This window comes from Charadrius vociferus, unplaced genomic scaffold, assembly GCF_000708025.1.
Source record: "Charadrius vociferus isolate BGI_N301 unplaced genomic scaffold, ASM70802v2 scaffold321, whole genome shotgun sequence".
NCBI classification, from domain to species: domain Eukaryota; kingdom Metazoa; phylum Chordata; class Aves; order Charadriiformes; family Charadriidae; genus Charadrius; species Charadrius vociferus.
The window spans coordinates 1854391-1867411 of NW_009646934.1; the positions used below are offsets into that span (position 1 = coordinate 1854391).

General features: G+C 40.7%; 1 protein-coding gene across 1 annotated transcript in view; it reads left to right on the forward strand.

The window, feature by feature from the left end:
* The window catches only part of PRKCA (protein kinase C, alpha), a 133173-nt gene that overhangs the window by 38087 nt on the left and 82065 nt on the right, over positions 1–13021 (forward strand). The window contains exon 2 of the mRNA XM_009894802.1: positions 1086–1168. Coding sequence (XP_009893104.1) covers positions 1086–1168 — 83 coding nt within the window. The remainder of the gene's footprint in view (positions 1–1085; positions 1169–13021) is intronic.

Consider the following 13021-nt stretch of genomic DNA (forward strand, 5'->3'; position numbering starts at 1 on the left):
TCGGTGTTGGCAATTGCCAGTCAGTTGAAATCTGTTCTATTCTTTAAAAGTGTCCTTTGAAATAGTGTGTTTTTATGTCTTGGAAATGCAAAATTTAAACTTTTCAGGGAACGTATTATCTGTAAAGAAATTGTGAATTACTTTTGGATCATTTCATTATAATCTCCCGACTCATTGCTTGATGTTTATTTCAAGATTTTCTCAATCTCAAATTTAGATTGAAATTGAAATGTGGACCGATTTTGAAATATCTGAACTAAGCTTAGGAAAGAACCTGTGGTGAGGGTGAGAAGCTGAAATAACTGCCTCAAAGCACACTCAAGCAAATTGTTCTTTTTATGTGGTTTGGGAGGACACGTATGACCTATCCTGTGTGGCAACCTATAGCCTCGGTCACGTGACATAATTCAATTAAAATAAGCTTTCCTTAGCTCAGAAAGAAAGTTCTTTCAGATCATTCATAAATTTTAATGGGAGTCACATTGTATTCAGGAGCTAATTTTCTTTTCCCATTATCTCCTGCCATTCTGTGATATGAGAACACTTTGTTCTCCACAACGGTCTTCACTCAGAGCTTTGGTTTCTCACAGAAGTAGTTAACTGGTAAAGACATTGGATCTTTGTAGATGTCTTTACCAAGGCATGCAGGGGAACTAACCTCGGACCCGAGGATGGGCTCTCTTCCGGCGTAACATCCCTCATTTCTGCTCTCTGCTCTTGCCGGAATGCACATTGACAGTTGCCGTTACAGATATGGTTTTAGATTCAGGAAATGTAGCTTCATAGAATCACTCATCCCACACTGTATTTTAACAATATGGGCTGTCTTAAACTTTAAAAATTTATAGTTGTGTAGAGTCTTTTTATTTTTAAATGTGCATGCTTGTCTCCTCTTTTATTATATTGTTTACCTGATGTCTGCCTTTCTTGAGTGTCAGTATTTAACATTAGGCTCCGCTTTCTTTCATTGACTTACAGGTGAAATATTTGACTGTGAGTTTTATTTTCTCTGTAATGATATGTGTTACAACAGAAAAAAACCCAATCTACGCCATTCTAACTGTTGGTTTCCCTTCTCTTCCTAGTTTGCTGTTTTGTGGTTCATAAGAGATGCCATGAGTTTGTTACCTTCTCTTGTCCTGGGGCTGACAAGGGACCCGACACGGACGTAAGTACAGTGACATTTAGTATGTTGCTTTTACACGTAGTTTTATGTTGTTACACCACACTGTGAGAACCAATTGCACACAATATCAATAGGCTCTTTATGATTGATAATTGTAGTCCCAGTCATTTGCAAGAGTTCCAAAGTGAATATTTATGGACTGTAAGATCTATTTTTGGTAAAAAAAGTAACGATGACCATGTGACCAAGAACAGTATCCCTCAGAACGTGACAGCCCTGAGGTGTTTATCCAAGGATGAAGTCAGCATTTTGTTTTTGTTTGCGTTACGTTGGATGTATTTGACATTAATGATTCCCAGGAAAGGCTGTGGCTTTTTCTGAGCTTTCTTTGTATCCGTCTTATCTCAAGGTGTATCTTCAGAGGTGACTCTGGTCCTTGTCCACTCTGCACACAAGGTGCTCCAATGAGGTGACGGTTCAATCTAGAGCCAGGTGGCTTATCTGCGATAGGGTTTTGAAACAATTATGTTCATGCTTGAGCAAGTACACCAGTCAGGATACACCCGTTCTGTCTTGCTCTGTCAATACTTCTATATAGACGTAGCATTTTTGGTCAACAACCAGTTTCTAACACATCTGCTGATGTGGTGAGACACATGTACGAGAATTTTGTGTCGCCCTGCTGAAATAATAAACTAATCTTGTTTGTTCACATAAAAATAACATTTCTTTGGGTTTTATAAATTCCGCTTTACAGTGAAGTAATTTAACATCTGCTTATGGGAACAATACATTCCAAGTGTTCTTTGTCTGAACGGCTCTGTTTTGTTTCTTATAACATATTCATGCTCTAGATTGTAGGCTATTATCTCCTCTGATGAAATGCACCAGAAGACTTTTCTTGCTAGTTTTTAATGAGCTTCTCATGAATTGTTTTAATATGCTAGCCGCGAGATCGATGAACAATATATGGGCAAGAGCCACAAGGGGCTTTTGGAAAATTTGAAATGTTAAAAAGTTTTCTTATTTTTAAATTTAAATGTGGGGAAATGTCAAAGAACTGAGAAGAATTTTTAAAACAGTTTGTTTTTCAAACGTTTCACATAATCTAAATTTAGGTCCATAAGAAAAATGCTTAAGTTAGGAGTGTAGTCGGCCTATTCAATTTCTCCTGTTCAGCTGACAGATATGGTCACGTCCAGAGAGCCAAGCAGGTCCTAGCTGACCTCTGTCGTACCTGTGGTTGGTCTTTCTCCACGGGTCACAGAGTTGAGCCAAGAGTGAGATCTGATGGTCTTGTGGCAGCATGCTGAAGTTGGTGACACGAGCACTGCTGTCCTCAACATCCATCTCTTCTCTTCCTAAATGTCCCCTGCCCCCTCCCCGCATAGGGAGAGGTGACCCTCTCATGAGCTGCTCCTGAGCAGTGCCTTTCCCCACGGATCGCTTGCCTGCAATTACTGCTACTTTGGCAACTGCTTACAGCAGAAGCAGCTTCACAGTACTCAAAATATCATTGCTAAAATCAACTGAATTATATTAACAATATAATTGTAAATGAAGTTCCATCTTTTTCGATATTCAGGTCTGGTAACTCATTAAATGGAATGAAGCCTTTCTTTTCACCTTTCCATCTTTTTCTATATTCAGGTCTGGTAACTCATTAAATGCTCAGTTATTTTGTTTGTATCTCTATCGCCAGCCGTCTTTGCTTTTTTTTCCTATTCCCTTTTTTGCACTTAGCTCCTCGTCTCAAATTTCCTTCATCTTTCATCAGCCGCTCCTGCTGCACTCCTGGTTGCTTGTTTCTGCTCCAGAGCCATGACACCCCAAAAGAGCTTTGCTCCAGCAGTGGGGTTCAGAGCATCTCCGCTCGGGGCCGTGCTACGTGAGGGTGCAGTCGCCAGGAGTTGAAGGACCTCCATAGATCAAGCCAGGGAGCAAGGTTCCAGAAGGAGGCCTACAGGGGAGCTGGGGAAGGACTTTTTACAAGGACATGGAGTGATAGGATGAGGGGGAATGGCTTTAAACTGGAAGAGGGCCGGATTAGATTAAACATTAGGAAGAAATTTTTCACTCTGAGGGCGGTGAGGCACTGGAACAGGTTGCCCAGAGAGGTTGTTGAGGCCCCATCCCTGGAGGTGTTCAAGGCCAGGCTGGACGTGGCCTTGGGCAACCTGGTCTAGTGGGAGGTGTCCCTGCCCATGGCAGGGGGGTTGGAACTCGATGGTCTTCAAGGTGCTTTCCAAGCTAAACCATTCTATGATTCTGTGATTCTATGATTCTGAGTCAGCACTCAAGGACGGAACATTTACATTGATTACCTGTGCAAAGAACGTGGATATTGCCAAAGGTTTATTAACTGTGTTGAAAGGGACTGGGGCGTAGGAATTGCCAGTGCAGCGACGTGTTTTTGACAGTTATTCAGGGCTGTACATAAAGCATCTCTTTCCACTTAGCACAGAGCACAGCTTTCTTGAAGAAAGTCACTTAACTGAGCTGAGGTCAATTTTTATGACAGAAGTCAAAGGAAGAGACTTTTGACAATAATGTAGTCGTTAGAGCACTCGCTTGGAAGCCAATGCAGAGGCTTAGGGGCATTCGCAGAGCCTCTCCGTAACGCGGGAGGGAAGCCAGTCCGCCGTCTGGCTTGGCTCATAGCGTTCCTTCGTGTGTTTTATCAAGGGAGATTCTGCTGTTAAAACAATTGTGAAGGCAGGAGCAAGAAACCAGAATTATTCTTCATACCTTCCCTGTTCTGAAAGTTCTTGAATTCTTTACGCTTTGAAGGGAAGCGTGGGGATTGGTTCTGTCTATATAGTGTAACAGTTAAAGCCGTCTTTTGGATTTGGAGTAGTGGATTTGAAATGCCTTAAGCTACAGAAGGGCTAAAATCCAGATCTCCCCTCTCTGGGTGAGTGTTCTCATCACTAAACTATCATGCAGAACACAGGTGGTAACAGCTACTCTCTCCCCATCTCCTGTAACCACAGCCACTACTTTTTGTTGCATTCCAGATGACTTTAGGTATAGTCGAGCCATTTGCATGCCACAGGATGGCTTTCAGGTGATTCTCTGACCGCGCACTGTGCTGTCTGCTTTTCCTAGAAACCCTCACCGCCGGTTTGTTAGGCAAAATGTGTGTATCAGGTAAGCGACTGTGGTTACCAAACTGAGCAAAGGTCACTGTCACCGCCACCAGGGACGAGCCAAGGTGGGCGCTAGTGCCAGATCGTCCTGCCCTGTGCGTCGGCAACTGTTTGAGCAGCGCCCAGGCCGGGAGAGACACGGCTTCGCTGCCATCAATGGCAAAATACCTGTTGAGCATCAAAGGGGCCCTAATAGCAACGACAGTCTGAACAATTGAAAGAGTATCTGTTTAATTACTCGTTTTCTAAATATAGTTCATACCTACGAGCAATACGTTGCTGATTTGCTTTGGTTGGTCCTAAAACACAAGTAGAATAAAACAATTAAATCTAGTTTGTTCTTAGTGCTCAGTTGTGATACAAGTTGTTAATTAAAGTTATCGTTGATTGACAATTTTAGTGGCGACACTCATGAGTAGGTCTTCTATATCTACAGTGGATGGTTTGACTCTTGAAAGCCTTCTTGATAATTTTTTTTAAAACATGGGTTCTTCAGGCTTTTTCTCCTAAACTTCCTAAATGAGAACACACATCTGTGTGGGAGACCACTTAATTTTATTGAGAATCTCTTCATCATTATAGAATCTGTTATGTGGCAGGTTGTTAATAGTCTTTAGTATAGCTGACTGCATTTCATGATTTGCCTTTTTGGCCTTGGAGATTAAATAAATCAGCCTAATGCCTTATTTTAGTATTTGGGTTACCAAATGATCATTTTCAATATTTACACAGGAGCGATATCGCAAAAACACTTTGAAGATTAAAAGCAAACAGAAAATAAATATGTTTTATTAAAATGGTGCTACATTAGTGGGTCCTATTACACAAAGAGGATTGTAGAATGTTATACTTTAATTTGCTGAAATGTGTGACTATAGCATCTACCCTTTGACAATTCAGTAACTTATTCCTATCCGAGTTAGTACAAGCTCTGAAATGTAGTGTGCTATAAAGCTTATCATAATATTTGGCAGAATTTTAAATATTAAAAAGCCCTTTTCTAAATTATGTCACGCAGATGCACAATTAATTTTCATACTCAAATTCTCCAGTGTATTTGCACGATGTAGCCTTTCCATTAATTGTAAGAGTAATATCATCATTAATAAAATGAAATTTTCTAAAGCAATAATTATAAATTATAATAATTATATATTATAGTATATCTTACATATTATAATAATTTTAAATGATCCTGCGCAGCGCTTTTAGCAAAAATGAGGCGATCCTTACAAACACACCATTAGAATAATTATCAGTTAAATTTGGTTTATTTAATAAAGAGAATCCGAAGTCTTAACTTCCAGGTAGGTGCCGCGCCGTGGGCGACAGTCAAGGCTGCAATGCAAAACGTTTCAGTGTACAAAACATTTCCCACTCAGAAGCGAAAGGGCCGGTGGCAGCCACGGGAGGGCATTTCTTGCCGGCGGCTCCTGCAGGTGAGTGCTGCCGGACGTCCCTGGGGAGCCCCGGCGTGTCCGGGACGTGATGGAGAGCGCTTATTTATAGATTTGTCTTGAGGCGAGCTGATAGGGCATTCGGGCGCCGCGCCGGCAGGGCTGCAGGGAGTTTCTGAGCCGTGGGGTTTATTAGTCCGTTAGGAAGACTCCAAAGGAGGGGAAACCCATAATTTTTAGAAATTTCGTTCTGACTTCCGTGAAAGCTGAATGTGTGCCTGTGGCTGCAGGGCGAGGTCGAAGTGTATCTGTAAAATAATGCTCTTTTGAAGGAGAGAAGTGAACTACTTTAAAAATAAATGGCGTACAGAGGGATTTCTGTCATGTCGTTATTTTCAAAGCTCTCTGTAACGTTTTTGGGCTGCAGCAATCCCTTGCAGGAAGGGGAGAGCTCCGCTGACGATTCTAGTAATTTCTCTAAATACATTTAACAGTTGCAGCAAAAGTTATTTTTTAATTTCTAGTTATTTAAATACAGTCAAAACAATGAAAGAGATTTCAGGCTGTAATATCCACACAGCTTTCCTTATTTCCTAGCCTTTCTTACATGCCATATAGCTAAGTATTTAATAAATTTTGACTACTCAGTTGTATAAAAGTCCTGTGGTCTGTATCATGCTAAAAATAGTGGTGTATTAGTATTGTCTCCCCGTGTAACATTTTTATTTGCTACAGTATTCTCTTGCTGTAAAAGAGGGGATATCTTATTTTTATTACTTTGAAATTAAATGCCTTAATGAAGGAGGCAAAAGCTTAAAATCGCCCTCTTTTTGCTCTCCTCAGACTAGCTGAAATGTGAGGTTGAAAGGTCTGTGTTTGTGCCAAAAGGAAAATAATTCTTGCGAATAAAGTGGCGCTCCTTGACTAGCAGTGAAACAGTGGTGTCTGGGGAGCGATATCCTGTTTTGGATGAAATAAGAATTCGCACAATCAAAAAATTTTACATTTCCTTAATACTTGGCGGGGTGTGAGCTCTGATGTCATAGCAGAATACCAACTCAGGAAGTCATTGTGTTGCTCTCTAATGAGTGTCTCTCGTTTGAATAGAAATTATTCATCTTCCCTTTGTGGCCAGCTCTTCCCCGGTGATGCTGTTGGGAACACTCTAACAGCTCCTGGATTTCTCACTAGCTGCTGCTACGCTCTACAGTCACCTGAAGCATCATCTCCTGTTGAGATACTTGGTTTTGGAAGATTGCTCTATGTTCATAAAAACTTTTAAAAATCATTGATGAAATGCTTTAAAACTTAAGTAAATTACTATAAAAATGTGAGAGCAACCTCAAGAATTGACTGCTGCTGTAACTAGCTTTGTTAAGATGTGTTTTATATTAAGGAATAACTAGTCAAGTTTCTTTCAAAAAGGATACTTTAAAATTGGGAGTTAAATCTTTGTTCTCTTTGTTAATGGAACATAAGGACCAGACAGTGTTTTCAAACTCCATGTGGTTTATTAAAATGTTCCTATTTCAATGCCATATAAAATATATTAAAAAAAAAAATCAGTAATTTAAATAGTGTTTGACTGTATTTATTTTTTTCAGTACGAGCTTATAAAACTTAAAATAGAGTGCACAATAACTCAGACATCACCGTCTCTGGATCACCACTATTCCTTCCAGATTATAATAACATAGGAGCCAACGGAGGTTTATGAGCAAAATAAAGAAATAGAAATAAAAAGTGAAAAAAAAAAATCTAAATGAAAGCAAATGATTGTACAGTCAGGGGAGATTACATCTGACTTTGCTCCTCAGAATTGCAGTGAGTTCTTAATGTTTAAGCGCCTAGAAGAGCATGGATTGAAGAGATACAGATGTGGGCTTACGCAAAATGAAACGGCAAAGCCATCTCATCCCGTTTGGCAGGGTAACTGACCTCACGGGTGGTGGAGGTGACATATATGGAAGAGATTTTAAAGTCGGTAACCTCTTGATATTGAAATTATTTGGGGGCTTTATTATCTTAAGCACATTTGAAAAAACAGTCTAAATTTTAACAACAGTGAGGTTGTGTGGGATGCTGCAGGACTTGAGTATTTTCACCAGGGTCTTGGATACTGGAATAATGTACGGCTACACAACACGCAGCTGGTACTGGGGGGGGCTTACAGGAACTCTAGAGGACAATATTTTAAGTTCAGAATTTTTTTTTTCATGTATTAAAATGCAATTTAATAAAAGAAATTTAAAAAAAAAAAGTCGCACTTGGGGGTGGTGGAAATCAACGTGACCTCATAGTGAAGGCACCAGCACAGAAGAAAATTAAGCAGCTCTTTTAGTGGGTCAGAAACTCAGTACCGGCCAACAGTGCGCCTCTGGGACAAAGCGATGGATTTCCTGCAGGGATATGTCAGAACTCATTATTCCCTTTTTTTTTTTTTTTTTTTTTTTTTTTTTTTTTTTTTTTTTTTTGCTGCAGCTGTTCCGGAGAGGAATTTAGAAAAGAACTAAAATGTTACAGGTCTTTAAAGCAGAACTTCTGAATGTTTTCTGTGTCTCTGAAGTTGTAACCAGGTATCACAGGGGGAGCCTGGGGCAATTAAATACATAGCGGTGGAGGGGTTTAGGTGTAATGATGGGTAACTGCTGCAATGGGTTACCAAAATAAGAAATTAAGGTTTTTGTTTTGGGCTTTACTTCTCTAAAGAGCGCTGTAGATATTTTCTGTGCCCTCATCAGACCTCGCGGAGAGGCAAGATGAGTCCTGTACGGCTCTGTCATGCTTCTCCTTTTACGGTTTCTATGATTTCAGGGTTGGGAGGAGGAAGATTGACCCTCAAAAATCTGTATTCAGGGGGAGCAGTGGGAGTTTACCATTTGTAAGTTATAACTTACAGTATGACAGGAGCGGGCTTGGGTTTGGCCCGAGGCTCGGACATTTACCGGGGTATTACACTATTCCGGTTGATAGTTGCAGTTGTGTTACAAATGATATGAAGGATCTTCTTCCTTGTGTCACAGCTCTGTCCTAACCAGGAGTAAATTAATATAATTAGGCTGTCCCGGAGGCTTTAGTCTTCTTGACTAGATTTCTTTTCCTGTTCAGTTCCAGGTAACGCTGAAATATATATATATATATATATATATATATAAAAAATGTATCTTTTTTTCCCTTGTCGCACTGGGCTTTATGATGCTTGCAGTCTGTTACATGTAGGGGGCCGGTTTCGGAGTGAAAGAAGATAGTTGCTTTACTGATCTTGGGAATTAAAAAAAAACCCAAACAACTAAACAAACAACCCTCATGAAAAGAAAAGGCAGTAACGGGAGTCATAGTATTAAGACTTACTGTAGAACTAGTTAAAAAGGGATTTTAAGCAGAAAGCTTTGCAGTCCTTCTCCAAGGATAATGAAATGCAGCAGCAGCAGGGCATGTCTGATTTGCTTTTAACCATTTGGTTGTTTTTCCAGTGAAAAGCAACTATTATCTGTGTTTGACATCATGAGTGAGCTGAGCAGCAAACAACCATCATTGATAAATATTATAGCCACCAAGGTTGGGGGTTTTTTATTGCTAATCTGAGTTTTGGATAATAGGCAATCTTGTCCTACAAATATTTTCTTTTTAATTAAAACAAAAATCTTCTCACTTCATCAGAAAGGATACACAAAGGCAGGAAGATTTGGCACGATGCAGTTTGCCGCTTGCCAGATTAGCAAAAATGCGCTCTTAAAGAGAAGCTGTATAAATTTTTTGAAGTGATTCTTAAAACAGCTCTGATGCAGTAAATTTGTTAATCTTTCATTGTGTACCCTGAACAAAGAAAATATAAAGGCCCCTCTGTTTACAAATTGAGATACCAACTCAATGTGTTTGTATGTCTAAGTTTTCTGATTAGGAAAATTATTAATCGGGATGACTTTGTTTACAGTAGGCATTAGTAGGTAGGGACAGTAGGTAATGTTCTTATTATCAAACAATTACAATGCAAAAATACTTGTCAAAATACGATGTTCCTACTCCCATTTCCCAAAAAGCTAGTCCTAGGTTGCCAAAATAAACAAGATCACAGTGGGTGCAGCAAGTGCTTTAAAAAAAATTGTACAGGACAGCAAGGGTGTTTTTATTACAAAAGTAAGAATTTTATTTCTTGTGATTACCCTGACTTCTGAATCTCTGCAGAGCGTCCAAAGTAGTTTATGGCGAAATAAAAGTTTCATGCTTATGGTTTTGACCTCAAAGCCTTAAAAATTAACTGTGGGGAAAATTTCCTCATAGAACTTTTCTGGGTTTCTTTTAATTGTTTTTAAATGGTACTGGGCACAGCTATAATGGCTCATTATGAAATATGGGTATTTGAGTATATTGATAATGAAGTTTCAGTTTGAAGAGAATCAGTCTCGTTTTAATGGGAGAGAGAAATTAAAGAAGGAAATCTACCAAAAAGGGCTCTGTATATACTGAGTATATATTCCGCTCGTGCTCAGCCCGCGGCTGAAGGAGGTTCATGTATGTGGTAGGGAGGTATATGGCAGGGAGGTATATGGTCCATCAAGTGCTCCTAAACCGGGACAGCGTCTTCCACCCCTTGACATTCCTCTCCCCTTACTGGGTACTTTGGAATCCAAGTGCTGTTTTCCTGCCCGTCTCAATAAATAAAGTCCAGCCATATGTCACCCTCTCCACCTTATGTTCATCACCAGTTGGCCGGCGCCGCCTGTGTGCACGGATTTGCTCCTCACCTGCCCGGGGGCGGTTCGCCGCTGCGCAGTGCCCGTGCGCGGCGTTCGCTGAGCCGCCGGTGCGGCGCTCCTTCAGACGGGCGTTAATTGCTGCGAGTTGGCCGTACTGGGGTGGTCACGGCACCGCGCGCCTAAACGCCTTCCTTTAAGTCCTTGGAGGCAGCTTCACGGGTACATGAAAGGAGATTGTGTACTGGAATATGTTGGCGTTTATCATCCACTGAGAATACCTTTGTACCTTCTCTTCCTAAATTAAAGCACAAGCTGCTTTTATTGAAACTAAGAGGGCTTTGAAGCTAGAGTGAGTGATCCTCGAGAAAATTAAAACTGAATTACAAAGGAACAGGTTCAGGAACTTTCATAACTACTTGTAATCCCCCCCTCTGCCCCACAACGCAGTCCCGGAATGGACTCTCTGAGTTTGTCCATCTGCGGAAGATGAATGGTGCGGAAGATGAATGGTCCTACTGCGGTGCGGAGAAGGGCCGTACGAATCCTCCCTGGTGCACCCCCTGCTCGCAGGAGACGCGCGATGGGCGACTGCCCACACCACGGGCCTGACTCCAGCGCCGCGGCTGCTTGTGTCTCCCATCGCAGCCTTTAGTCATGCCCTTCATGGAGGCTGCACCCGAGACACCGGGCACATAGTTTAACTAGTTCTTTGTTAACAGTCACCGAGCTTTGAAAGTTCATACCTTTGAAAGCTTTTTATTTATATAGAATATCTTTTTATTTCCCTAATCCAGACTAATTCAAATGCTGAATAACTGTATCACAAAAATAATTAGAATTTATATTTTTATTTTCTAGGCTTTTGCTGTGCAATGTACAGTATAAAATAGATGATCCGTCTAAGAGTTAAGAGTTTAACAGAGGCAGAACTGCTGAGAGAGATAGGAAATTTATATTAATGATGGATCTAAAAATATCAGTGATTTTCAGAAGTTAGCATTGGAGAACGATTATTAGGCAGTGATATTATAAAAGGAGATCTCTCACCAAAGTTATTCCCAATAGTAAAAAGAAATCTTGTTGGTAGGTTGCAGTTTTCGTGGAAGTAACTACGACTGATTAAGCAATCTGCTGGGTGCTAATTTCACAATCAAAACTTTTCCTAATTCTTCAAATTGAATTTGACGTTATTCCACCAGCCCTTATTTTCGAATTGTTGAGGGTATATTTAGTTGTGCGGTATAAGCTGAATTTAATTATTTTCTTGTCATCATCTACTTAGCCTTTGCCAAAGTTGTGTCAGTCTTTAAACTGTACGTAAATACGATGAGATGATGCTGGGGTTCAGGGGGGAGAAATGCTTGAGACTTACTAATAATCTATTTTCCTACATGAGATATTGTGTAAAATGTACCACAGACATTTCTAACAGGTTCCACCCCCACAATCATGTGGTGGTTGGGTTTTTTTTTAAAAAAAAGTCTGATTATGGCATACTGAACTTATTAGCTCGGAGGAACGTACACAGTCGCAGCCCACCGAGAAAACCTTGCAGAATGCCAAATGTTTTTTAGCACTCCGTGTTTTTTGAAGTGGCAGTTCTTACACCAAAATTAGATGAAATCTTCATTTGGAATAAAATGAGTGGGCTAATTTTTGAAAAGCACTGTAGGTCCCATATGCTACAAATAATTCTGGAATGCGTCCCCAGAGAGCTGTACCCACCTGGGTGAGTTACCGGGGGCTGTTTCCGTGGGGTACCGCCAGAGATTCGCTAATGACTGCCGAGTTAAACGGGTGTCGCCTCTATTTCTTAATACAAATCACACAACTTCAGTCAGATGTCCATGGGGTTGGGCAAAAAAAGAACAAGTTGTACTCCGGAGGAGAGAGCAAGTTCCTTTTATCAAGGTGTTTCGACCCTGGATTGGAGAGATGAGAGAGAGAGGGAGAGCCGGGAGGGGAGCGGAGCGGAGGTGGGGACACAGCGTGGTGGCACGAGAGCAGCTGCCCTCCTCCTCCATTTCAGCTCCGTTTGTCTCACTGGTCCTGGCAAAGCGTTTGGGTAGCTCGGCACAGGCAAGAACAGCTTAGTTTCACTCCTGGGCACGCTTTTGCTAGTTTGTTTCTTTCCTCTTAATTATTACTGTCCGTTATTGGGGTGATGCTCTTAAGGGATGCAAATAGTTCACAGGTTTTTCTTCAGCCTTTGGAAGAGTTTGGATTTGTGTTGAAACAGCCAGTGATGTCAGGGAACGCCTGTCAGATGCTGTCACAAAATTTATTCTCATTTTTATAATTGGTCAAACTTTTATAACAACCTAATGAACCTTGATACGACCAGATTTTAAACCACCTGTTTATGACCTGCACTGAAAAACAAAATCCTGACGCTTCTGTTGAAGTAACGTTATGCCAATCATGATTTCTTTCATAATTTGATTTCGGCTATTCCCTGGCAAATAAACAAACTGTAGCGTGACCCGTGTAATTAATGAAACTTAATCCTGAAAGTCCCAGTGATGATAGGCTGTGCTCATAAACGAAAAGCAAAAGCGCATAATAAATTCTGGTAATGGGAACCTAACAGATATAAGAGTCAGAGACTGATTTATCCTTCCTTTTTGTCCCCGTGAGAAAGGCACCTGCTGA